This window comes from Lepidochelys olivacea (assembly GCF_965140295.1).
Source record: "Lepidochelys olivacea isolate rLepOli2 genome assembly, chromosome: 3".
In the NCBI taxonomy this organism is placed as follows: domain Eukaryota; kingdom Metazoa; phylum Chordata; order Testudines; family Cheloniidae; genus Lepidochelys; species Lepidochelys olivacea.
In genome coordinates, this window is record NC_140413.1 from 133,757,520 (window position 1) to 133,784,380 (window position 26,861).

The 26,861-nt window shown below is 40.4% G+C and overlaps 1 protein-coding gene across 1 annotated transcript in view; it reads right to left on the reverse strand.

Moving 5' to 3' along the window:
* The window catches only part of PCNX2 (pecanex 2), a 224,597-nt gene that overhangs the window by 81,218 nt on the left and 116,518 nt on the right, over positions 1-26,861 (reverse strand). The window contains exon 22 of the mRNA XM_084623010.1: positions 17,800-17,977. Coding sequence (XP_084479136.1) covers positions 17,800-17,977 — 178 coding nt within the window. The remainder of the gene's footprint in view (positions 1-17,799; positions 17,978-26,861) is intronic.

Sequence of the window (26,861 nt, forward strand, 5' to 3'; positions counted from 1 at the left end):
ATTGTGCATTGTATGGTAACTGTACTGGAGTGAACAAAATTCAGTTTCTATTGTGCTACTTTGTTCATTGATTAAGGTCCTGAAATAGGAAGATGCTTAATAGGAAGATGTATTTAACTTTAAGCACAATTAGTCTCATTAACTTCTCAAGTGTTTAAATTTAGATACATGCTTAAGTACCTAGCTGAACTGCGGCCTAAGTGATTTTCTTTTAAAAGCATCTGTGCTCAAAGAGGGAGTAAAACTGTACCATTATGTGCTAACTTGGTTATCTTGCTAACTTATATGATTATGCATTAACTTCTATGATATTCATTTTGCACCACCAGGGAAAACTGAAGAATAGGCATATAGACAGCTGAAGAATAGGCATGTTTCTGCTAGCAGAGATTCCCTTATTAAATTGGGACCTCTTGGATCTAAATCGATACACAGCCTAATCATCCTAAGTCTTCTGAGATTTGTGTCTATCAATTTCCTTTCACGTCTTCAGATGTTCTTGTCAGAGAAACAAAAAACACATTCTGTTAAATTATACTTCTTAAGAAGTTCTAACATATTCATTTACAAAGCCAGAGAAAAATATGCTGTTCTTTTTACTGTGCATGATAATATGGTAGAAAAGGTTAGAGATAACTATGTTGGGAACAACAGTCAATCTGTAACAGGTGTTCAGTAGAGCAAACTGGAACACTTCATACAATGTACCACACAGCCGGGACAGGATGGCAAAGAACCTTGGTTTTGACTTTTGTAAAACACACATGGTGACGCTATTGCTAGCTCCCTACTCAAGAACAACACATATCTATTTCATGAAGTAGTAGATTTTTACCCTCAGCTCCCTCCGCAAAGGCCCGGAGCAGAAATTTTGTGCTGACTAGACTGGGTCATCAACAGACTCATATTGCAGTGTTGTCACCTGACAAATTATGGACAAGCTTTGGCCTTCAACCAGAGTTGGTATGAAGCACACATGCACTGTATGTGAGAACAAAACAGGAGTGTACGCAACACTTCATAACATTGTAGCAACACATCCTGAACAAGCATTTTGTACCTACTACTTATTTTGACTGATGAAATGAAAAAACAGGACATTTTAGACCTCCCAATAAAAGCCTGACAGACACAGAGGCTATGATTTCACTGCAGAGCTCATTCAAGTTATCTACACCTGAGTTACTTCTCCTGAGTTAGTCTAGCTCAAGTGAGAGCATTCACACTGCAAAATAATACTTGATCTGCTGTGTCCATTCTGGCGCTGCACTCATTTATGTGTGGCACAAAGACTTGTGGAGGCATATCCCATAGTTCTTGCTGCTGCAGCAAGCTGAGTTGCTCTAATGAATTCTTTCTCAGTGAAGAAGTGGGAGAACTTGTCTTTCCTTTGCAGGCACACCAGTGGAACTGCCGGAATGCATTGGAGGACTAGTGGCACTTAAGGGTGGTTGTGTTAGCAGCTGATGAGTTGTCCAAACTGAGCTATAGCCGATTCCCCCTGACAGGCTAGTCAACTCAAGGTAAAAGCAACACCCCATACTTGAGTTTTTGCATGTGTGTGGGGAATGGGACTCAAGGTAGCAGCAACACTCTAACTATTTTTGCTATAAAGACAAGTCCAGACATCATTTGAGAAACCAGGATAGTCCTGGTAAAACCAGGTTGTATGGTCTCTCTAAAACAAATCTTCATTACCCTCCCCCAAATTTCTGTTGTGGGGCTTTGCTTTGTTTGTTTTGGTACATTAGAAATTCAGGTCTGTTCTACCTTGTTTCCTCTGTAAGACAAATCAAAGGAAGGACAAATCAAATGCACAACTACAAAATGGGGAATAATGGGTTAAGCGGTAGTAGTAACAAAAAGGAGCTGGGTGTTGTGGTGAATCAGAAACTGAATATGACTCAAAAATGTGATGCAGTTACTAAAAAGGCTAATCTCATTCTAGGAGTTAACAAGAAGTGTGTCATAGTTACTAAAAAGGCTAATCTCATTCTAGGAGTTAACAAGAAGTGTGTCATATATAAGGTTACCTTATATATGACACACTTCTTGTTAACTCCTAGAATGAGATTAGCCTTTTTAGTAACTGCATCACATTTTTGAGTCATATATATATATATGGGAGATAACTGTCCCACTCTCTTTGCCATAGGTGAGTCCTCAGGTGGAGTGTGTCCAATTCTGGGTGCCACACTTTAGGAAAGATGTGGAGAAATCGGAGAGAGTCCAGGGGAGATCCACAAAAGTGACAAAGGATTTAGAAAACCTGACCTATAAGGAAAGGTTAAAAAAATGGGCCTGCCTAGTCTTGAGAACAGAAGACTGAGAGGGACGTGATAACAATCTTCAGATATACTAAGGGTGTTATACAAAAAACACAGTGACCAATTATCCTCCATGTTCACTGAAGGTCGGACAAGAAGTAATGGGCTTAATCTGCAACAATCTCTAGAACAGGCTTCTAAGGCAGGTTGTGGACTCCCCATTGTGACAAATACGGCAATTTCCTGCAATAACTTTGGAAAATCTTGTTCAATTAAGTTTAAATAGCTTTGTAGTCTATTGTATTATAAAGGCAAAGTTTATGTATTATTGTGATTTTCTAAATGTAGCTTCTCCAGGGTGTGGTGATGCGGCCAGTGGAAACCCTGGGAAGCACTATGCGTTTCAAAGAACTACTTTAAACAATGTGTCAGACAAGAAGGAACTTTCAGGACAAACAAAATTAAGTGGGTTTCTTGGTGGTGGGGTGGGGAATACAAATTCCCACCTCCAGACCCAATCTTTTGATGCTGCACCCTGAAGAGAGAACCATTGGCTGGATGATTACTTATTCACAGTATCTGCAAATCAAAGACCCAGACTATACAAAAGAAAGGGTAACCCATGTTCTGAGCAAAAGCTGTTACAAACCTGTGACCACAGAAAAACCCCTTGGTGGGGTTTGAAGGAATGAATCCTGCCAGAGCCGTTGTTGGAGTTGGGGATGATCTCTGGTAAGCCTATTAACATGTGTGTAAGTTCTTTTATAGTATTTAATATGTTTACTCTATAACACTTTCACCTTAAGAATAAATGTGCTTGCTTAGAAAGGGCTGTGCAGTTGCTTATAGCTGTGGGCAATTATGTTGTACATGGCTTTCAAAGAGTAGAGACAGCACAGACACTGGCCTGGTTAGGCCACCTAGCTTGTTGGGGAGCTCACAGTGTAGGCAGGGAACTGTGCAGCCCCTGACCTGTAACACCCATTTCTGGAGGACAGATTGGACAAACACACCTGTCAGGGATCATTTAGGTTTACTTGGTCCTACCTCACTGCAGGGGGCTAGAGGTCTCTTCCAGTCCTACATTTCTAGGATTTTATGACTTTGACTGGAGGACTATGACATTAAATATGGCATGCAAGTGAAACCTGATTGAGAGTAGAATAGACTTTTATTCAGGCTGTTTAATCCTCTGGGTTTTTTGTTTGTTTGTTTGTTTAACATCTAGACATCTGAAATGCTTGACTGAACAGCTGGGGAGGGGGTCTATCTTTTCTTAAAAGCTAACAACTCAAATTTGAGACCTTCAAAAATACAAAGTGAAACTATGGTAAAAACTACAAAGGTCTGCTTGTTTCATACTGAAAATCACAAGCCCACAAATCAGCCCAAATGCACTCAAAATGCAGTCAGCGTTCACCGAATGGTTCTCAAACGTCAGCAAACATAGTTCAAGTTTTGGGTTGTAATAAAACCTAAACTAGGGGGAGCCTCTTCCGGTTTTGTGTTTCATTCGTTCTATGAATCTCTAATATCTACACCGTCTTCCAAAACAGAAGGTTCTCAGTAGGTCTTGGCTCTCTGCTGCCTGTTACCCACAACCTCCACTGCTACTTCTGCTAGAAGGAGAAAGGATGCTCTCTCCATCCAGCCACTTCATAAGCTCAATGCCCTCTTCCTCCAGAAGCAAAGAGGAGGACAAATCAAAAAGAGCTGCTCTCCCCACTGGCCATTTCCTGAACTTTCTGCTATTTGCCATCACACAACTAATGGTTCTTAGAGATGGGTGGTGGAGTGTGTTACCAATTTCAAAAAAATTACATGTAAAAAGGGAAATTCTAGTGAGTTTTCCTTATTCTGCAGAATCCCTTAATAATGATGTAGCCTCTAGCACTTTTCATAATCTGACAATATTTACCAGAGGAGTTGTCACCTTCATTCATTAAGCAACCACAATATAAAGAATCAGGAGCTAAAGAGTTTCCTTTGCCAGATCAACCTGAACAGGTTTTATTCATCACTTGTTTCACCTAGATCAGAAATTACACCAAATACATTCTTCTATGCCTAGCTTGAGAACTCAAAAGGATTTACACAATGATGATATTTTTGCTTCAGAAAGATACTGAAGCAGCTAAAATTTGCCTCTCCAAACACAATCCTCAACCACACAAGCAATATCATTGACTTCTATTGGTAGCACTCATATATCATTCTTCAATTAAAGATAAGGTGCTGCCAATTTAAAAGAAAAGGTTAAAATTTTTGTAAATGACCAGAAATATATAAACTTACACTTACTAAAGCTTTTCTTTTATTTTGGCTGGGAAAGTTGGTAATTAAATTTGCTCTTGATAGGTTTACTGTAATATTAGATCACAAGAATGAAGTCTCTTATCTGTTGTGAAAGCTTTTTTTTTTTAAAAAAAATACTATGCTGAATTTTTGCCGATAAGCAGAAGAAACTCCATGACCTCTCCCTCGGACCTGCATAAAGGATGGAGTTTCTAATTCAGACTACCTCTATCCCAATATGGGATGGGTTAGCAAAGCATATTCTTTAGATCTTGAGTGTTTTGTACAGTTCACTAAGCAGAGGAATTAAATATTATTTAGGGGATGTAAAGTTTTAGTGTTCCCAGATGTTACTCATCTGATAATTTTGCACAGCAACCAGTTTCTTGCTTTTCAATTAGTAAAAATTACTAATATATTCAGTGACTTTAAACTACTGCATTCCTTTCACTGTAAAGTAAGAAAGCAGAACAAATAGATTTTATTTATATCTATTTTATACAGACATGCACTTTATTATACTGATCATCTTTAAAGTCTTCTGTATGGTAAAGCTGCTAACAACTACAAAATTCTTCCTCATAAGAAATATCTTCTGAGTTAAATGTACATCAAAGAGAAAGAAGAGCTAAACGCCCTGATCTGTAAAGATGTTTTTTTGTGTATGACTATTTTTGCCTTGTTGTACATACCAGATAAAATTCTGTGGGTTAATTCAATAGCAAGATTGCATAATTACAGTTACTTACATTAAAGTTATCTTGCAGCATTTGAAATACATTTTTGTTTGTTTAATTATCTCCTTGTCTCAGGTCTGGTGGGCTTCTAGCATCAGTGTAGCAAATATTAGTTCATTTAATAAACTGTGATTGAAGTTGATAAGGATACTTTGCAAGGCGTCTACCTTGCAAAAGTTTTTGCCCGCATGGACCTTTCCACCTGTGTGACATCCAGTGAGAATTTGTGTGGGCTCGATATCTTTATAGGACTGGGGCTAAATAAAGCATAAAAATTGAATTTATCTGCCATATTTAATTGTTGTAAAAATTAGTTGGTTAAAACAGAAAACAATTTAAAATATATTTGTATGCTTCATGTGCAACACAAATCGCCTCTAAAACCAGAGTCTTTAAATACAGAAACAATTTTTACTCCACTGGAACTGGATGTCTTAGGGTTCCACTTCTTAAAATTTCAGTTTAGGCATGGAGGATTCTGGGCTCAGACTTTCTAATGTCTCTTTGGCATTTAATTTTCCACATGTTCTAACAGTTCTACTTGACTGACTGGTACCATCTTATGTGTTTGGACTAAAATCTGTATTTGTAGGTCTAATTATTTGTACTGTATCTTCCTGTTTATATATGAACATATTTCCATATAAATTAACAAAAATATTTCTTTTTTTTTTAAATGGTCAACTTTTTTTATGTGGTAAATACTAAATTAAAACCAGCTGAAACTATTGTTCGTTTGTTTTTGTTATACTGACATTTGCAACAGAGCTGATTATGTCCCCAGTTCATAGCCTAATGTCATTTGAAACACATGCCTCCTCTGAAATCTTGGAAAACAGGATTTACTGGAAATAGTAATACTTTATAGTGCTACGAGCCATTATAACATTCTGTTGGCATAATTTGAATAGAAAAATCAATTTGAATCAGCAACAAACCCCTATTTGCATCTGCAAAGCTTGAAGCCTTTATTCTGTATGATCACATGATGCTCACCTAAATGAGACATGTACCATTAATGCATTAATAGAGTGCTCACTATTTTAATAAAAAATGGAAGAAGGAAACTGAGTTAACATTTATCCTCTTCAGAGGTTACCTTGTTAATTCTTGCTATATAATGTGGTTCAGCAGCAAATTAAAAAAACGGATACATAAAAATACTTGTTATTAATCTCATAAATCTTTTTAAAAAATGCAACATATCAGACAGGGAGGGAGGGTGATCAGTCTGGGGTACTGGGAGTTGTGCCGTCTAAGCTCTATTTGTGACTCTGTCACTGCCTTGCTGCGTGATTTTAGGCAAGTCACTTAATTTTGCTGCATCTGAGTTTATCATCTGTAAAGGTTTCAGAGTAGCAGCCGTGTTAGTCTGTATTCGCAAAAAGAAAAGGAGTACTTGTGGCACCTTAGAAACTAACAAATTTATTTGAGCATAAGCTTTCATGAGCTACAGCTCACTTCATCTGTAAAGTGGCTATTACATTTACCTAACACACAAGCATGCTGTGAGGGTTTATCATGGCAAAGTTATCTGCATAACGCTAATAATCTGCTCTCTACATGTGCTGATCTCCCACTGATATCAACAGGAGTTCAACACACAGTGAACTCCACCCCTTTGCAGGGGGCCCTGCAAAAGTCCTCCACAACCTAGAAGACCCACAGCACCTGGATATGGATGGCAGAGTGACTACATGCAGGTCTTCTGCATTTCTTGTGTACCAGAGAAGTGCGAAATTTGCAGGATGGGTGTATTTCATCAATAGGGACGGGAGAGGATCTATGTAAAGATTCACCCTTAAAGATCGGAGACAAGTCTTCTGCCTTTAATGTTTGTAGGGTCCTTTGAAATTTACAGATGAAAGGCACAGTATAAAAACATACAGCAGTAACTTCAGTCTTCCAAGCTCTGTAATCTTAGTGCCACAGAGCGTAATAAATTTATCTGGCAGAGAATGACATAAGCAGCAGTAGACAAACCATGTATGTCTTATCTTGGGGAAATGGCAATTTTCATTCCTGTAGAAAGAAATCCATTGCTTGTAGGTGAAACTAAAAAGCTTTCCCAGGGATTTGGAACTAGCCAGTGCAGCCTACAAAATGGGCAGGGTTAGCCAGAATAGGCCAGGTGGCAGATGCATTGATTTAGCATTTCTCCTGGGGTGTATCTATGAGCATGGCTACTATGGAGCACCACTTGGAACTAAAAAGTGTATTCCCCAGCTGGAGCTTGGGGAAAGCTTGGTGATCACCTTTGTTAAGACCTGATGTAAAGAGCTGCACAGAAGAAGCCATTTGTAGTGCACATCATATTTTTGAGTGCCATCTACTGGCACCTAATTTTTAGCTATTGACAAATACGATACAGAACACTCATAATAACAACCTTCTCTCCCCTGGAGAGTTGTTACCTTCATCAGTACAGTGTGTGTGTGTAAAGTGTACCACGCTATACTGCTAATGGTGTGTTTGTCCCATTTTTATGCATTGCCTTAGTTCCTTTTTAAAAAAAAAACCTTAAAATTCGGGGACTGTGTCAGGAAAAAAGTCTAATGTGGAGGTCAGTGATGGAAGGATGAATGAATATAAGTTAAACTACATCTCCAATATAAAAAAGGAAACATGAACTGTTAAACTCAGGGATTATCCTGTCAAATATCAGATGTAGCCTTGGGTATTTTTGCTCAACAGAAAGTGTCTTATCAGGGACTTATATGCCAGATATCAAAAAGTTGAGGAAACAGCTGTGAGCTAAGAGGGTACAGCTGATTAAAACACTGGATTTTAGTATGCACGAAAGGCCAGAAATGGATTAGAATCTGAATTAATGATTTAGTGCCAGAAGCTTTTAATTGAAAGATCAGAATTACGGAAGGGGACTGAAAACTGGAAGGGAAAAAGAAAAGAATCAGGATTCTGTCTTACAGTAGTAACTAAAATCACAGAAGCTTGCAGGTTAACCACAGGTTCTGTAGTCTGTATCCACAAAGACAATCCAAAAGGTCCAAAATGTTAATTAGTGGGCTATAGCAAAGCAAGAAAATGGTCAAGGATAACACTGTCATAAAATGGTGAAAAATAAGACGATATGCATAAATTTCACTCTCCTTGAGGGAATCATGGTAAGGATGTTAAATTCTTACAGAATTAAGCCTAATCTGAACAAGTTTGGCAGGTTGTTACTGCCTGGCTCTCTTAGTTGGAGTTGCTGTGACATGAGGATCATCTTTCAGTAATACATGACATGTGGTACTAAAGCAAAGAGAGGTTATATTAAAAAAGGAAACCATTAAAAATAAAAAGTGACAAAATGTTACTACTCTGAAAATTCAGGGGAGATGTGGGGGTGAAACAGAAGAAATATCAAACAGGAAAAATGTATCCATAAGGGAACTCAGCAGGAGTAAGGCTACTTAGGCAAATGAATGCAGTGTTAATGAAGGCAAATTTAACAAGCTCTGGTTCTTTGATTACTCTGTCTTATGCATAAAGACAAATTCTGAACCCTGAGAGAATTTGACTATCAGAAAATATAAGATTAGTTCATATTTTAGTCTTGCTAATTAGTTCATCCACACACACAAATTAAGAGGCCATTAGACTGCCTGTCAATACCATACTAAAGATAGGAAAAGCTAAGATATGACCCTATTGATTAGAGATTTAATGTCATTGGGTCAGAAGATTCCCACCAGGATCTATATGCAAGACGGTGTGTGTGAGGATGTGCGTACTGTTTCTTTAAGACTACCAGGAAGCTAGACAGTTTTACAAAAATACTATTTTTTACTAGGCCCAAAAGTAAACAGGCCAAGAAAAGTTACAAGGTATCTTTTCTCATTTTGGTATTCCAAATGAAATAGTAACTGACAATGAGCCAGTTTGCCAGATCTGAATTTTAAGCTTCTGGCATACAGTATGATTTCAAGCTGCTTTCATTGTTGCCAGCTCCCACACTCACAAGGGAATGGACAGCAGTACAGGTTGTGAAGAGAATCCTCCCGCCAAAGCATCCATTGTTGCTTTGCTGAGCTTACAGGGCAACTTTCTACATTAGTCACTGGATTGAGCCCAGCTCAGCTGCTTATGAGTTAAGAGATCAGAACAGAACAGATTTGGAGACAAATCTTCATCCTATAGCAAGTGGCCTTGCTTAGAAGTATCGGAAGCTTAGATACCCCAATTCTAAGAGGTCACAGGCTTTTTAGTTATCAAAATTCAGCCTGAAGCCTAACCAAGCATGATCCAGGAGATACACTAAGATCCTATATGGTAGATACTGATCAAGATACTCAGTATAGAAGAAATAAGCAGCACCTTAGCTTCCAAAGCCAGTTGAATTCTGTGATTCTAGTAGCAATAGTACTATTACAATAGCTTTCAAGGAGATAAACCTGTTGAGAAGAGCCATAAACCTCTTAAACAGGAGTCTGTCTCTTTTGGGATTTGATAATCCAGGTGAATTAACTGTACCAAATGTTCCTCAAGACCAGAAAGTGGCCAAATTGGTACCAGAGGTGAAGCTGGTTAGAGCACCTGAATCTTTAATTTGTTTTAAAATACTAACTCTTTTTAAAAGATTGCTTATATAGAAAAAAGGGAGAAGGCAGAACAGATGTGCATATAGTTGTCTTAAATCTGCAGTTGGAAGCCAGGCAGGAGAGAGAGAGGCTGGGAAGGTTCTAAGAAGCAGCTCTTCAGTGAAAGAGAGAGAGAGAGAGAAAGAAAGAGAGAGAGGCATGATAATACTGTTTTCTTTATTCTAGTTAAGTTTCTGCTTCAGCATTAGAAGAAAGCAATTTTTTAAAATTCTCTACGCACTGTCACATTGGGAGGGATGCCCCCTTTATCTCTCCTCTTCCTAGGGCCCTACAGAGGGATCTCTACTGGGTCCAAGATCTGCAAATAAGGAAGGGAAGGAGAAGACAGGTCAATGGTAAGCGCAGTGTCCTCCAGCAGCCCCACAGTGAGTGCTCAGAAGAGTTAATGTACCCTACTAGGAGCTCTACTAATCACATCCCATAGAGCAGGCTACTAATTTGCCCGGATATGATTTATATATACAACCAAACCACCGCATAGAGTATGTACACTAAGGGCCAAATTATGGCTTCCTGGTACAGGTGGTAAATAATGAAAAGGATAGGTCATTGATTCAGAGAGATCTGGATCAATTGGTAAAATGGAAGCAAGCAAACAATACGTCTTTTAATATGGCTAAACGTCAACGTATATATAGGAACAAAGAAAGCAGATGGTCCTTATACAACGGGGGACTCTATCCTGGGAAGCAGTGACTCTGAAAAGGATTTGGGGGTCATGGTGGATAATCAGTTGAACATGAGCTCCCAATGTGACACCGTGGCCAAAAGAGCTAATGCAATCCTGGAATGCTGTGACTGAATGCACTCCTGTAGTCCCAGCCTATGCACCACTGTACTAATCTTTGTAAAAAATATGCACTGTGATATTATTTGAAAACTAATAACTTGCTGGTCAATAATATCATGGTAAAATGTGTGTAGCAACATTATATGTTAAGTTATTAATTCCCCCTGATTGATACTGGTGACACACGTTCAAACCCACACAGCCCAGATTAGGTAGGACCGGTCAGGTCAAGCAGGTCCTAAACAAAGAAATGTGTGTTTACCTAATTTACATATAAGTTGTAAACAGGGTCCTCAGACAGCCAGAGGGGGAAGACAGGAGACAAGGAAATCTGCATTTCAGCAAACAGAAGTGAGAAGAAACAGCATGCATTCTCTGTCACCACCAGACACCATGTCACCTTATTGATTGCTTGAATAACTTTAACTAGCTGTTACCCTCAGGAAAATACATTTCAAAAGGTAACTGAACTACAAAAGTGAGGGGCAAAAACACCCTAAGTTCTCTCTCTCCCTATCCATCTCTCTCTCTTTCACCTAAGAAGATAAACCAAACAGACCTGAAATTTGGTCAGCCCTGTTGCTGGAAGCAAGTGGTAAGAACTTCACCTTGAACCAAGTGAATCTGTTAAGTTTAGAAAGGTTTTATCTTTATTGCTCTTGTAACCATCTCTGACTCGATGCCTTATACTTAGGGCCCTACCAAACTCACGGTCCATTTTGGTCAATTTCACAGTCATAGGATTTTAAAAATGATAAATTTCATATATTTAAATCTGAAATTTCACAGTGTTGTAACTATAGGGGTCCTGATCCAAAAGAGAGTTGTGGGAGGTGTGTGTGTGTGGGGGGGGGGGTTTGCCAGGTTATTGAAGGGGGCAGGGGTCTTGGTATTGCCACCCTTACTTCTGCGCCGCTGATGCTGGTAGCGCTGCCTTCAGAGCTGGATGGCTGGAGAGTGGCAGCTGCTGGCCGGGATCTCAGCTCTGAACACCACTGCCAACAGCAGCACAAAACTAAGAGTGGCATGATATGATATTGCTACCCTTACTTCTGTGCTGCTGCTTGTGAGGTGCTGTCTTCAGAGCTGGGCGCCCAGCCAACAGCCACTGCTCTCCGGCCACCTCGCTCTGAGGGCGGTGCAGAAGTAAAGGTAGCAATACCATGACTCCCTTACAATAACCTTGCAACCCCCCGCAATCCTCTTTTGGGTCAGGACCTTCTGTTTGAGAAACGCTGGTTTCCCCCATGAAATCGGTATAGTATACGGTAAAAATACACAAAAGATCAGATTTCAAGGGGGAGACCAGATTTCACGGTCTGTGATGCGTTTTTCAGTCGTGAATTTGGTAGGGCCCTATTTATACTTGAACTCATTTTAAACTCTCTTTATCGTTATTTGTTTTATTCTTTAATTAAAACTAATCCAGTGTTGCGAACTGTTTGGGTAACTTCATTTAAGACAGCAGACTGTTGTATGTTGATCCCCTTAAAGGGGCAATGGATCTAATACAGAGGTTCTCAAACTGGGGGTCGGGACCCCTCAGGGGGTCGCGAGCTGCCAGCCTCCACCCTAAACCCTGCTTTGCATCCAGCATTTATAATGGTGTTAAATATATAAAAAAGTGTTTTTAATTTATAAAGGGGGGTTGCACTCAGAGGTTTGCTATGTGAAAGGGTAACCGGTACAAAAGTTTGAGAACTACTGATCTAATAGATTTGAATTCCAGGAGAGGGCTAGACAGTGCAGAACACAGGGAGTGTTTTGGGGACAGGGAGGGAATCCAAGACTGGGAGTGTGTTGGGGTCATCCTGCAAATAGTTGCCAAGGCTGCTGGAAGGCAGAATGTGGTGGTGTTTGCAGACAGGCTGTTAAGGTCAGAATTTCTGGACAAGGGCTGTGGCTATACACAGACACTGATGGAGTGACCTGCACACTGTTTGGCTGTTTGTGTCTGTTTGGCACATGTGGGAACTACAGCAGCAAAGCATTGAGAGGCACCCCAAGTTGCAGAGTAAGGGTGACACAGCCCCTCACTGGACTGGATTGCACCCTGGAATGTCACAGACGCATAAACAGGGCAATCTTGAGAAGGAGTAGAAAGGTTATTTTACCTCTATATTTGGCACCGGTGTGACTGCTGCTGCTGGTGCCCACAATTCAGGAAGGATGTTGATAAATTGGAGAGGGTTCATAGAAGAGCCACAAGAATGATTACGAGATTAGAAACCATGCCTTACAGTGATAGATTTAAAGAGCTCAATCTATTTAGCTTAATAAAGAAAAGGTTAAGAGGGATGACTTCATCATAGTTACAAGTACCTACATGGCAAACAAATATTTAATAATGGGCTCTTCAATCTAGCAGAGAAAGATATAACATGATCCAATGGCTGGAAGTTAAAGCTACACAAATTCAGACTGGAAATAAGGCGTAAAATTTTAATGGTGAAAGTAATTAACCATTGGAATAATTTACCCAGAAGCATAGCAGATTTCCCCCTCACTGACAATTTTTAAACCAAGATTGGATATTTTTCTAGACGATATGCTCTAGGAATTATTTTGGAGAACTTCTACGTCCTGTATTATACAGGAAGTGATCCTAGATCAGTGGTGGGCAAACTGCGGTCCGCAGGTTGCCCACCACTGTCCTAGATTATCACAGTGGTCCTTTCTGGCCTTGGAATCTACTAATCTAGGTGCACAGAATGAAGAGTGGAGGGGACCCCAGTATTCTTGTACCAATGCAGCCATACTAAAAGTGTTCACCCTCTGAGCTCCAGGGTGGGTGCTAGGGCTGACTTCAGCATTCAGGGCTCCAGAAGAGGTTTGCACAGACACTTGTACAGATTGTGGTCCCACTTGCCACACAGCAGTTTACTGGTGCACAACTGCATTGGGGGGAGCACAAGCTACACCTTTAACAAACAGTAAGGGTGCTGGGTAAGCATTTCCATTCCCATCATCCCTCGTGGCATTACACCTGTACTTGGCTTATGGCCTTGGTTGCTTGTGAGAGCACCCTCATGGGTTCATCACACTACCAAATTTATCCCTTTCTTCCTCGGCTTTTTCAGCCAAAATTTGCAGCTTCCTCTTGTACCAACTCCCATAGCTGAATGGCTGTCAAAGGGAGCTGTACTGAGTGAATTCCATTTGTGATGTGTTTGTGGGAAGAGGTGGGGGGCAAACTATGTGTCTTATCCACATTGTGATTTTCCCTGGCTTAACTCAGTTAAGCGATTGATCGATGGATTGCACAGAGATGGAAGAACAGACCTTCCTCTCTAATATCCACAAATAGTTCATCTCTCACCTTCCTCCCAGAAACTGAATAATCTTCCAATTTTCATCTGATTATGGAAAGATCCTCAATGCTGATCCCTCTAACATGCTGAGAAGTTGAAGGTGAAACACATTCAATTTTTGTTCCCATTTCATCTTTGCCTTATCACTGAAGAGCATTTTCTCAGCTCTTTGTAACTATTTCTTTTCAGATAACATGAGCACCCCATAAGCTGTCAGATGGATACTCAGGATGCCTTCTAAGAAGCACTGGGAGAAGTGGTGGTTCATTTGAAGTGATTTCATAAATTTGTAGATTTTAAGGCTAGAAGGGACCACTATGATCATCTAGTCTGACCTTTTGCATAGGACAGACCAAAGAACCTCATCCAGTAACTTTTACATCAAGCCCATAACTTTTCTTTGATAGCAGATCTTTTAAAAAGACAACCTATCTTGATTTAAAGACTTGCAATGGATGCATTTGGATATGTCTGAGGAGGACAGTTTGTGAGTAGCTAATGTAGGTTCACAGTATAAAAAAGGCTGAGAACCCCCTATCCTAGTTCAATGAAAGCTTCAGTCATTTATTAAAAATAAATAAGCTGCTCTAAACACGACCTTGTTCCTTTTCCACGGCAATTTGAAACCCAACATGGTGTACTCATTTCGTGTATTTCTAACCCGTTTTAATATTAAAAACTTTTAAATTCTACAACTTTATACACAATTTAGATGAGAGTAAATGCCTTCAAAAGAGTAGTAAATTAGTCATGTGACATTAATAAGTCAAATAGAATTACAAAGAACTGAAAAATTCATGTTGGTTAAAAAGAACACCCCCAAAAAACCCCAAACCAAGAGTCAAGTTCACTAAATTCTCATGTTATCTGCATCACCTTAAGCGGCATGGTTATTTGCAAATGTGGATAAAATCTGTGAGCAGTCATTTTTGTTGCAATGCCCTGATTTGCTCGGTGAGCAGTCATATTGATTTGAATTCTCTGATTTGAATGGATTACATTACTAGCATCATGATGGGGGGACGAGGGAAGAAACACAATCACTAGGAGATTCAGAGATAATCTATCTGACATTACTAGTGGAGCTTGTTCAACAGAAGCCTGCCTAAGGAACAACTAACAAAATTGCGAATGTCTGTCAAGTTTAAATGTAGTTTCCTGCAGCGTCTGGCAGAAGAGAAATTGATCAGTGCTCCCTGCAGCATCACTTAGAGGGCATGCATGCTCTCTTGTACAGTAACTCTGCTCAAACAATCATTCTGATGATAATTTAAGACATAATGCTTAGAGTTCCATTATCAGACAGTGGAAACCTCACACCTACAATGAGTAAGTGGATCTGAACTGCCATTTTATGAGTTAGTTCTGCACAGGCAAAGGTGGTGGTAATAAGAACTTGTTTTCTATTTTTTTTTTAAAATAGCTGTGAACATTGAGATTACTGAACTGTGCATTGATTGAAGCTGTCAGCTTCTCTTGTTGCTGAAGCTGTACAGACCACAAAACTTTCAAGAACAGAGCTGGGATACAGTCTGTTTAAAGCTGACTGTGTGGAGAAATTCCTACAGCATCTTTATATGTTATCTTTAGCCCCAAAGTAATGAGATTCTATAAGAAAGGTCCATACAATTTTTAGAACTAATAAAAGTTCATAGTTTAATTAGCATTAAAATATGTGCTTAATTAATACCATCCTTAATCCTATTTTTCAGAGTTGTTTTAATGACCATTGTGTAACTATGCGTGTGGTTTTCTAATATAAATAATTCAGCCATTTTATTTTAATTTTTTAAAATATCACGAAGCCAGGTTCACCTGCTGAACTGATGACCTGAGAAATTTCAGGTTTACTGAGATTTGGAAAAGCCAGAAGACCTATGATATAGTTCAGTGGTGTAACTAGGCATTTTAGCACTCAGGGCGAGCAAGCATATTTGCGCCCCCTACCATTTCCCATCATTTTTACACACCCCCTTGGCTTTGCACCCTGGGCGGCTGCCCTGCTTGCCCCACCCTGGTTATGAGCCTGCTTAGCTAGACTCTTAATCATGTCTAGAATACATAACTTCAGCCCAATACCGTAGACTTTACCATATCAAGCCTCCCATAAAAACACACAGTGTGATAGGCTACATTTAATTTACCGTGCACCTTTGATTATCTCACTCTTACTCTCCTCACTAATCCATGTCCTCCAAGGCTAACATTCCAAATCTCACAACAGCTTCAAATAGTCAACATTTAAAAACAAACAGCAAAAAACCTCCACATCACCCACAGCCACAAATATGCAGCTTTCAACAGAAAATTGTGACATGGCGATTTTCAAAAGTAACTACTGATTCTGAGTGCCCAATCTGAGATATCTTAAAGGGGCCTGCTTTTCAGAGGGCAGCACTTACTGCAGCAGCCAAGCCATCATCTGCAACTCTGGATCCGCCTTGCTCTTTTTAGCTAGTCAAAAAGTTAAGAGCACCTAGGATTTCTATTAACCAAGATCAACAACAATCTCCTTTGAGAAGAGAAACCTACCACCTCCCACAGAGCACACCATAATCCAGCTAGTACTTAAAAATGTCACTCAACACAACCAACCTCTCCAATTACCACACAGAAACCCAGCTCTCACTTCTGAGCAAGCTAATTGAGAAGCTCGACAAAGGCCCTCCAACTCCATCTATTCTAGATAGTGTCAATATCCTGGACTTTTCCCAGTAAACCTTCAGATTAGGACATGGAATAGAGACAGCACTGGCTGCAGCGATGCCTAGCATCCATACTTATATTGTTGGATCTCTGTGCCACATTTGTTAAAGTTAACCATGGTATCATGCCCTTCTCCTCTCAGAGATGTGGCAGTTTAGCTGGATCACACTAAGGATATGTCTATACTAGGGTAAAGCAAAAAAATATTCTCACCAGTGCTACTACTAGGCCCAGTTGTATCAGGACTCATATACCATAGTGATAGGTGATTGCATTTATAAAAAAAAAAAAGTAGATAATCATTATTAGCACTGGTGGGAGCCCTAGTGTAGACAAAATTCAAACAATTTCTGGTATTTTAGCACCATGTCAATTTAACCTAATTTTGATTTGAGAGGAGCTGCACAGGTCATGAATTAGGGTACAATCTGGAATTATGAAAAGAGTTTTAAGACTGTATGTATAACTGAGGGAAAAAAAGAGAGAGGAAATATGATAAGAGTCCATGACACTTCAGAATTAATACTGTAAAAGTAAAGAAGAAGCTTGAGTTTAAGGTTAAGCACTGTATAACAAGGATAATGGCCTGAAACTAAGGTAGGAAAAATTTAAGTCAGACATTAGGAAAACATTTCTTATAATAAGGATGATTAGCTATTGGACTAATTTCCCAAAGGAAATTGTTGAGTCAAACACCAGAGGCTTTCAAAGGAAGACTATATAAAAACACTCATGCAATTAATACAAAGGCAACCCTGCACTAATGCTCAAAAGGCCTCTTTCAAGTCATTTATGACTCTATTCTTAAAAAATCTAAATTGTGAACTTCTGTAGCATCATGCGAACAAAGAAGTAAATATGAAGTTTCATACAGAAACAGAAAATACATTTAACTTAAAAACTACTGATTTTATCCACCACTGAGATTTTTTTCTGTGATACCAATGGCCTGCTTCTGTTAAAATGATATTATAACAATTATATTTAAAAAAGATATTCCAGCCATTTATAAATGCAGTGACATTGGAAAGATAATTCAAACTATGAAAACATTTTATATCAAGAAAACAATGGTGTTTGTAAACTTGCCTTGTGAAACACAATGGACATCATGAAAAAATCCAGCAAGAAATTCTCTGAGATATCTCTGTAGTCAAATTGGAAAAAGATTACAGTAAAGCTCAAAGTAACAAATTGATGAACCGGATTACAGAATGAGGATCGGAGCAGCTTCATCCCAGCAATTGTTATCAGGAAAATATCACAGCTGTGGGAGTGAGGGAAAAGAAAACCTAATCAAGTTAACATAACAAAAACAATTAGACTATAACTAATGAACATGAATAACCATATCAGACCTACTCTTGATTGATACATCTAGCTACACATACAGTTAATTTATTTTTATATTAATACTAGTTTTTGTTTTAATAATCGTGTTTATTTAATCCATCTGCCACAGCACAGTTTTACATTGCTAGCATTACATATCTCTAGACTACTTACAGAGCTGTAACACAGGAACAATTATGTATTATAAGAGTAGCATCCATTATTGTAGTAAGTACCTTATAACATAATAAAAATAGAATTAAATAAAATCCCCAAAATAAATTTTCAACTTGTGACTTAAGTCTGGCACCATTAATTTATAACACTACAATTTATACAGCTTTATATTAGAAAGCAGCTTGTTACCAACTACAGGCAATAAGTCTGAATCACCACCATGTTACCCAACTTTAGACTGGTCCAGTGATGAATCAAACCCAGTATTTGTAAAATGCTGAAAATAATTCTCCATGTCAATTACAAAACAACAGAATACTTGCGAAAGCATGTGGTAATTGACAGCTCAGAAAGTTCTAAATGGAGTGGTGCGTTTTTGTCATTTTAAGGCTCACAGTTTGTGCAATTCCAAGTTTATTTTATTTTTTGTGGCATTTATTCACTGCATTCTTAATGCAGATCCAACTTGATTTGAGTTCAAGTCACTCAAAAAGATCACCTCGTCATCACTGCCTGAATGAAATGCCAGAAGACCTCATTTCTTCCCCTGTCAGAAATTCTTTCAATTTCATTTGGATTTCTGAATGCAAAACTAGGGACTACAATAAAGTGTTTTTGACCGTCTTAGAACATCCCCTAGTGGGTTGAGAACATTTTTCGGATTTGATGTTCATCAAGAACAACAAAATTCTTGGCGGCAGTGAGGAAGATTTTAATGGGGAGAGCCATAAAATCACAGAGCAACATAAGCAACTGAAAGACCCTTTTCCTGATCAGGTCGATATTTATGCCCATCTAATATCCACAAAATTTCAGTCAGAAAGGAGTTTTATGATCATATCTCTTGCTAGAGGATAAGGGAACATTGCTTTCTGGTAATTCTGTCTCTTTAAAGATATTGCCACACAGGATTCTTTTTTGGGGGGGCGGTGGGGGTTTTCTTACACTCAGAGTGGAAGCATGGTACAACTGCCCTAGCTCAGAGTGACCTCTTTTTGTTGTTGTTGTTTAACCTTTTGAGGCAGTGACAGTAGCAGGCAACATGGTAAGCTGCCCCAGACTGTCCAATATGCACCACCAACCACCACTCCCTTTGGTTCTGAAACATTCAGTCAGTTTTCTGACAGTGCCGGAAGCAAGGGCTCCAACCCCTGCCCATCATCTCTTCCCCACCCCCTACACGCACACCAATTCCATTTTTTAAATACACACACACACACACACACACAGAGCAATTCCATTTTTTAAATAGAAAAAACAGATGCAATTAGAAAAGTCAAATACATCCAGCCAGATAGGAACAACAAGATGAAATTGCAAAAACACATTGCCTCAAAAAACATCCCTCCAAATTCTGAGGGGAGATGGACAAGTGAATGAGAATCTTGCAAGACGATGTCTTAAAAGTAGAATTACAGGCATGGAAAGTAACTTTCCCTTCTTTAAGCTACCATATACACGACATTCTTATTCATAGATTCATAGATATTTAGGTCAGAAGGGACCATTATGATCATCTAGTCTGACCTCCTGCACAATGCAGGCCACAGAATTTCACCCACCACTCCTAAAAAAGACCTCACACCTATATCTGTGCTATTGAAGTCCTCAAATTGTAGTTTGAAGACCTCAAGGAGCAGAGAATCCTCCAGCAAGTGACCCGTGCCCCATGCTACAGAGGAAGGCGAAAAACCTCCAGGGCCTTCCAATCTGCCCTGGAGGAAAATTCCTTCCCGACCCCAAATATGGCGATCAGCTAAACCCTGAGCATATGGGCAAGATTCATCAGCCAGATACTACAGAAAATTCTTTCCTGGGTAACTTGGATCTTACCCCATCTAAAAACCCATCACAGGCCATTGGGCCTATTTACCATGAATATTTAATTACCAAAACCATGTTATCCCATCATACCATCTCCTCCATAAACTTATCGAGTTTAATTTTAAAGCAAGATAAATCTTTTGCCCCCACTACTTCCCTCGGAAGGCTATTCCAAAACTTCACTCCTCTGATGGTTAGAAACCTTCGCCTAATTTCTAATCTAAATTTCCTAGTGGCCAGTTTATATCCATTTGTTCTTGTGTCCACATTGGTACTGAGTTTAAATAATTCCTCTCCCTCTCTGGTATTTATCCCTCTGATATATTTATAGAGAGCAATCATATCTCCCCTCAACCTTCTTTTAGTTAGGCTAAACAAGCCAAGCTCCCTGAGTCTCCTTTCATAAGACAAGTTTTCCATTCCTCGGATCATCCTAGTAGCCCTTCTCTGTACCTGTTCCAGTTTGAATTCATCCTTCTTAAACATGGGAGACCAGAACTGCACACAGTATTCCAGGTGAGGTCTCACCAGTGCCTTATATAACGGTACTAAAACCTCCTTATCCCTACTGGAAATACCTCTCCTGATGCATCCCAAGACGACATTAGCTTTTTTCACAGCCATATCACATTGGCAGCTCATAGTCATCCTATGATCAACCAATACTCCAAGGTCCTTTTCCTCCTCCGTTACTTCTAGTTGATGCGTCCCTAGCTTATAACTAAAATTCTTGTTATTAATCCCTAAATGCATGACCTTACACTTCTCACTATTAAATTTCATCCTATTCCTATTACTCCAGTTTACAAGGTCATCCAGATCCTCCTGTAGGGTATCCCTGTCCTTCTCTAAATTAGCAACACCTCCCAGCTTTGTATCATCTGCAAACTTTATTAGCACACTCCCACTTTTTGTGCCCAGGTCAGTAATAAAAAGATTAAATAAGATTGGTCCCAAAACTGATCCTTGAGGAACTCCACTGGTAACCTCCCTCCAACTTGACAGTTCACCTTTCAGTAGGACCCGTTGTAGTCTCCCCTTTAACCAATTCCCTATCCACCTTTCAATTTTCCTATTGATGCCCATCTTATCCAATTTAACTAATAATTCCCCATGTGGCACAGTATCAAACGCCTTACTAAAATCTAAGTAAATTAGATCCACTGCGTTTCCTTTATCTAAAAAATCTGTTACTCTCTCAAAGAAGGAGATCAGGTTGGTTTGGCACGATCTACCTTTTGTAAAACCATGTTGTATTTTGTCCCATTTACCATTGACTTCAATGTCCTTAACTACCTTCTCCTTCAAAATTTTTTCCAAGACCTTGCATACTACAGATGTCAAACTAACAGGCCTATAATTAATTGGATCACTTTTTTTCCCTTTCTTAAAAATAGGAACAATCATACGGTACAACCCCTGAGTTTACAGATTCATTAAAAATTCTTGCTAATGGGCTTGCAATTTCTTGTGCCAATTCTTTTAATATTCTTGGATGAAGATTATCTGGGCCCCCCGATTTAGTCCCATTAAGCTGTTTGAGTTTCGCTTCTACCTCAGATATGGTGATGTCTACCTCCATATCCTCATTCCCATTTATCATGCTACCATTATCCCTAAGATCCTCTTTAGTCTTATTAAAGACTGAGGCAAAGTATTTGTTTAGATATTGGGCCATGCCTAGATTATCCTTGACCTCCACTCCATCCTCAGTTTTTAGCGGTCCCACTTCTTCTTTCTTTGTTTTCTTCCTATTTACATGACTATAGAACCTTTTACTATTGGTTTTAATTCCCTTTGCAAGGTCCAACTCTACTTGACTTTTAGCCTGTCTCACTTTATCCCTACATATTCTGACCTCAATAAGGTAGCTTTCCTTACTTTCTTCTTCCTGGAGAGTATGTAGCCAAGAACAGAGAGATAATACAGCCCTTTGTAATAAGAAGTCTAAAGAAACAAAGACTCCAGGGCTACCCTGCCTGAGCAGGAGATGATAGCCCTGCTGGCTGCTTTGCTGAGACTCTTTCAAGCCCTTTTGCCGAGATTCTTTCAAGCCCTTTTGCCTAGCAACCAGGTTTTGGTGCAGTTAAGGAGGTGTTGTTAACACCGAGCAGGTCCAAACCCAGACAGATATTTGGTGCTGGGGTTGGCTCCTGCCCCCCAGAGGGCTTGTCTACACTGGCAAGTTTTGTCGCCAAAAGGCAGTTTTTGGCGACAAAACAGCGATAGCGTACACACTGCAATGTGACTTTTTTAGAAAAAAAAATCTGCCCAGTTTTGGTGACAAAAAAATTCCACACCTGCGAGAGACTTTTGTCTTTTCCCTTCCCTTTATTGTCGACAGACAGCCCATGTAGACACCACAGCTTTTTTTTCTGATTTTATCGGCCTCCAGAAAGTGCCCCACAAGCCCCATGCTGTCGCTCTGGTCAGCAATTGGAACTGCGCTGCTCTGCAGCCAACCCGCCCCCTCCCCCTTGCAAGTCCCGGGAATTCTAAATCTCATTTCCTGCTTGCTGGCTTCCCAGATGAGCTTCCCAGGTGAGCAAGGCTGGCTATCGCACCACACGCACTCCCACTTGGACCACTGCTGAGTTACTGGATCTGATCAGTTTATGGGGAGAGGCGTCTGTTCAGTCGCAGCTGCGAGTGACCCCTAGGAATTGGGACACATACGGGCAAATTTCTCGAGGCTTGTGTTTAAAGGGCTGTGATCGGGACAAGCAGCAGTGCAGAGTGAAGACAAAAGGAGCTGAGGCAGGCGTACCATAAGGCGCGGGTGGCAAACCATCGCTCCGGTGCTGCATCTAAGACCTGCCGCTTCTATAAGGAGCGGAATGCTATCCTCGGTGGTGACCCCACCTCCATCGCTGATAGCCCTGTGGATACTTCGGAGGGAGCAGAAAGAGGGGGTAACCCGGAGGCTGAAATTCTGGATGAAGAAGTCGAGCTAGAGGAGGATGTGGAGGTCCCAGCGGGGTCACCCAGTGGGGCAGGTAGCCAGGAACTTTTCTCCACTCCAGAAGTGCTCAACAAGGAGCAGGAAGCAGATAAGATACCACGTAAGTTGCTGTGGCTTGTGTAGGGAATCAAAAAGTGGGAGGGAAGTAGTGTTTTCTGTGAGCTGGACATTGCCCTGTGTAGCTAATCTGCATGGCCAAGCAGGGTGTCAATGAACATCGAGACCTGAAGGGAATCCTCCAGAGAGAGGCTCTGGAAAGTTTCCAAGAGGTACTTGTTAATCCTCTGCCGCAGATTCCAAGGGATTGCAGCCTTGTTGGTTCCCCCATTGTAGGAAACTGTAACATGCCATCTAGCAATCACTGGAGCTGGGACCAAAGCGGCACATAGCTGAGCTGCATATAGACCGGTGTGAAAGCCGCAAGCATGCAGTAGTTGTGCCCTGGTTTCCCTGGTTACCTGCAGCAGCGAGATGTCAGGCAGCCAACCTGCTGGCTGACATCTCGCTGGTGCAGGTAACTAGGGAAACCAGGGCACAACTACTGCATGCTTGCGTGAAAACGTGTGTGAGAATTTTAGAATGAGTTCCCTGAAAAGCTCCCCTGCAAGCCGAGACCTTTTTGTCCGTAAGCACAACCGCCTTCCCCCCACTCCCAACACTCACCATGATTGGGGTGCTGGCAGAGCTGTGTGCCTACCTAGAGTCTCAGAGAGAAAGTGATTTCTACTAGCAAAAGGCCCTTGTTACTGAAATGTTTCAATAGTTTGCTGGAATGTAACAATCCCTCTTCTGTTCAGCACAGACCTTGAGGAACACAACATGCACCCATGCCAAATGGCTTCGGCAGAAGGAAGAACCCTCGGCGCAGCAAAGAAGACATGTTTCGGGACGTGCTGCAGCATGATGAGAGACAGACCAGGGAACACAGAGAGTGCTGGGAAGCCGAAAGTCAGGATAGAAAAGAGAATGCTGCATTTGCTAGGCAAGCGACAGAGTGGATGATAAAAGTTATGGAGATCAGACAGAGATGCTCAAGTCTCTGATACAGCTGCACATGCACAATTCTTTGCCAACCCCACCCCCCTCTCTGCCCAGACATTCCTTTTCACTCCACAGCACTCCTGAGTTTCCCCATCACTCCACCCCCGCTCACAGCTTGCACAATGATAGCTGGAGCTACACACAGTTGTGAGGTTTTACCCTTTTTAACAATAAATAAAGGCTAAGGTATTCAATGGTATAGCATTTTAATTCTGTGTTCCACAAAAGCGTATAGCAATCAATTCACTCTTGGGAACAGGCTTCTAAAGCATTGTGTTGCATGGATCTCGGGCCCCAGAATTGTACATGGATGCCCCAGGGAAGCAACTCTAAAGCAGACATGTGTTCCTGCCCCTCACTGTCAAAGTGGTTCCTCAAAGCCTCTCTGATGTTAATAGCAGCCCTCTGGGCTCCTCTGACAGCCCTAGCATCTGGTTGTTCAAACTGCGTAGCCAAGCGCTCTGCCTCAGTGCTCCACACCTGAATATCCTTAGATTCACACAGATTATGCAAAGTGCAGCACGCCACTACGACTACAGGAATATTATCCTCGGTAAGGTCTAGCCTGCCACTGAGACACCTCCAGCGACTTTTCAAATGGCCAAAGGCACATTCAACTACCCTGTGGCACCTGCTCAGCCTGTTGTTAAAACGCTCCTTGCTGCTGTCCAGGTGCCCTGTGTAAAGTTTCATGAGCCAGGGCTGTAAGAAGCTAAGTCTCATTGAATGTAAATGGGATTTAAGGTTCTAAGAAACAATACTTTATCCTTGTTTGGTGCTAGAGGCTCTGGGGAGCCCTAAATCCTCCCAAAGAAACTTCTTTAAAAATAATTATGTAAAAATATGTATGTGGTACCCACATTTGGCAGTTTCTGCACTTCATCCTCACATATGTTTTGCAAAAGTCAGATAAAAACTGAAGATAGCTAATTCTTCGTCTCAATTTCTTGAGTAATACAAGTTGATCTCAATTTTCAGATTACAAGGTCCAACTATCTGAACAATTCTAATGATTTTATTGTAAGTCGTGCAATGTCTGGAATTTTTTTTCTTTTTCTTATGATGTGATTTCTGTATTCAGACTTGTGCAGTTTTGCCATTATCCCTCAACGGTGAAGGTACTTAGCCACTGGAACAACTAACCTAGAGATGTAGTGGATCACACTATCACTTCAAGGTAAAACTGGATGTCCTTCTAAAAGATATGCTATAGCTCAAACAGAAGTTACGGGTTTGGTGCAGGAATTACTGGGCACGGTTCTATGCAGTATTTTACGCAAGAGGTCAGACTAGATGATTATAACAGTCTCTTCTGGCCTTAAAATCCACAAAACTTAAATGGTCATCATCTCCCACTGCCTTCAATGGGGGCTGAGCCACGCTGCCTTCAGGGACTAAGGGAGACCCCTTAGTCATTAGGTGAGGGCAAGGAAGGATATAAGAATGGGGAGGTGCCAGGAATGAGAATGTAGGGTAGGAGACTGTGGTAAGATCATGAGGAGTCAGAGGAGCATGGGGAGAATTAGGTAAACTGAGAGAGTTGCAGGGGATTATGATGTGCAAGAGGCTGACTGAAGGGGAGTACAGAGAAATAAGCCAGGCTGAGGGGATGCCTGGGAACATGGAGTGCAGGAGGAAAAAGGGGTACCAGGGAATGTGAAGGGTGGGAAACAGTGAGGGGAAAGGGAAGGAAATACAGGGAGGCAAGCGAACAGAGGGGCCACATGGAAAAGCATGGAAAAAGAACATGTGTGGGGTAGCTGCCATTCTATCCCCACTATCCTCCTCTCTAAGTATTCTGTCAAGTTAGGGAAGAGACAGCTCTCCACACCAAATGGGATAAGAAAAAATGAGTCCTCTCTGAGCAGTAGTCAGGACCTGCATTGTTAAGTGTGTCTTCAACGTGTGAATTTAACATCTGAGATGATTTTAAACACACCTACATTGGGGACTGGTGGCATTCTCCTAAAGGTTAAACTATCAGAAGGCAGACCCAAATATGATTCCTTTTTAAAATCTCATGATTTTGGGGGGTCTGAATCATGATTTTTGAACAGCTGGGGTTGCAATTCTGCTCTGAAAAGTTACTATGTAAAATAATATCTTCTTACTCAACACATCTGATCCTCCAGTGGATTCAGAAATACATCTGATGACAACTAACATTTGGCTACTTTTTAGTTCTGCTCGACTTGCAGAACTACGACATCTATGAGAGTGAGCTGTACTATATTTCAGGTAAAATTTTCAAAACATGCCTAAGAAACTTAGAAGCTTAAATCCCATTTACATTCAATGAGACTTAGCTTCTTAAGTGCCTATGTCACTTCTGAAAATAGGTATTTTTGAAAATGTTGCCATATGCTCCTGTACAAAAGTTGATATAGTTTATTTATAATGTAAGCTCTAATTTAGAATGTAAGCTCTTTAGGACCAGAACCCTCTTTCGGTATATGTCTGTACAGTCCCATGAATCATGGGTCTGGAGCCTCTACATGCTAGTGTCATAGAAATTATTATTATTAATAATAAATAGTTTTTCACTACATCCAAGTTAAAAATAATCTGATTTTAAAAATGGACATCCAGACAATCTGAATACAGGAAATAAAATGCTCCATTTGTAATGGATCTTTGTTCCTGAACACAGGCCAGTTTTTTAACAATTTAAATTACTATAGTACTGAAAAAGGCTCTGTACTAATTCTGCTCAGTGAGGACATTGCAATCACTACAATACCACTGAATCTCACAGCAGTTTGTAGGTCATCAAGCAAAAACTGCCACCACAAAAGGCTGTCTTCAAAGAACATAC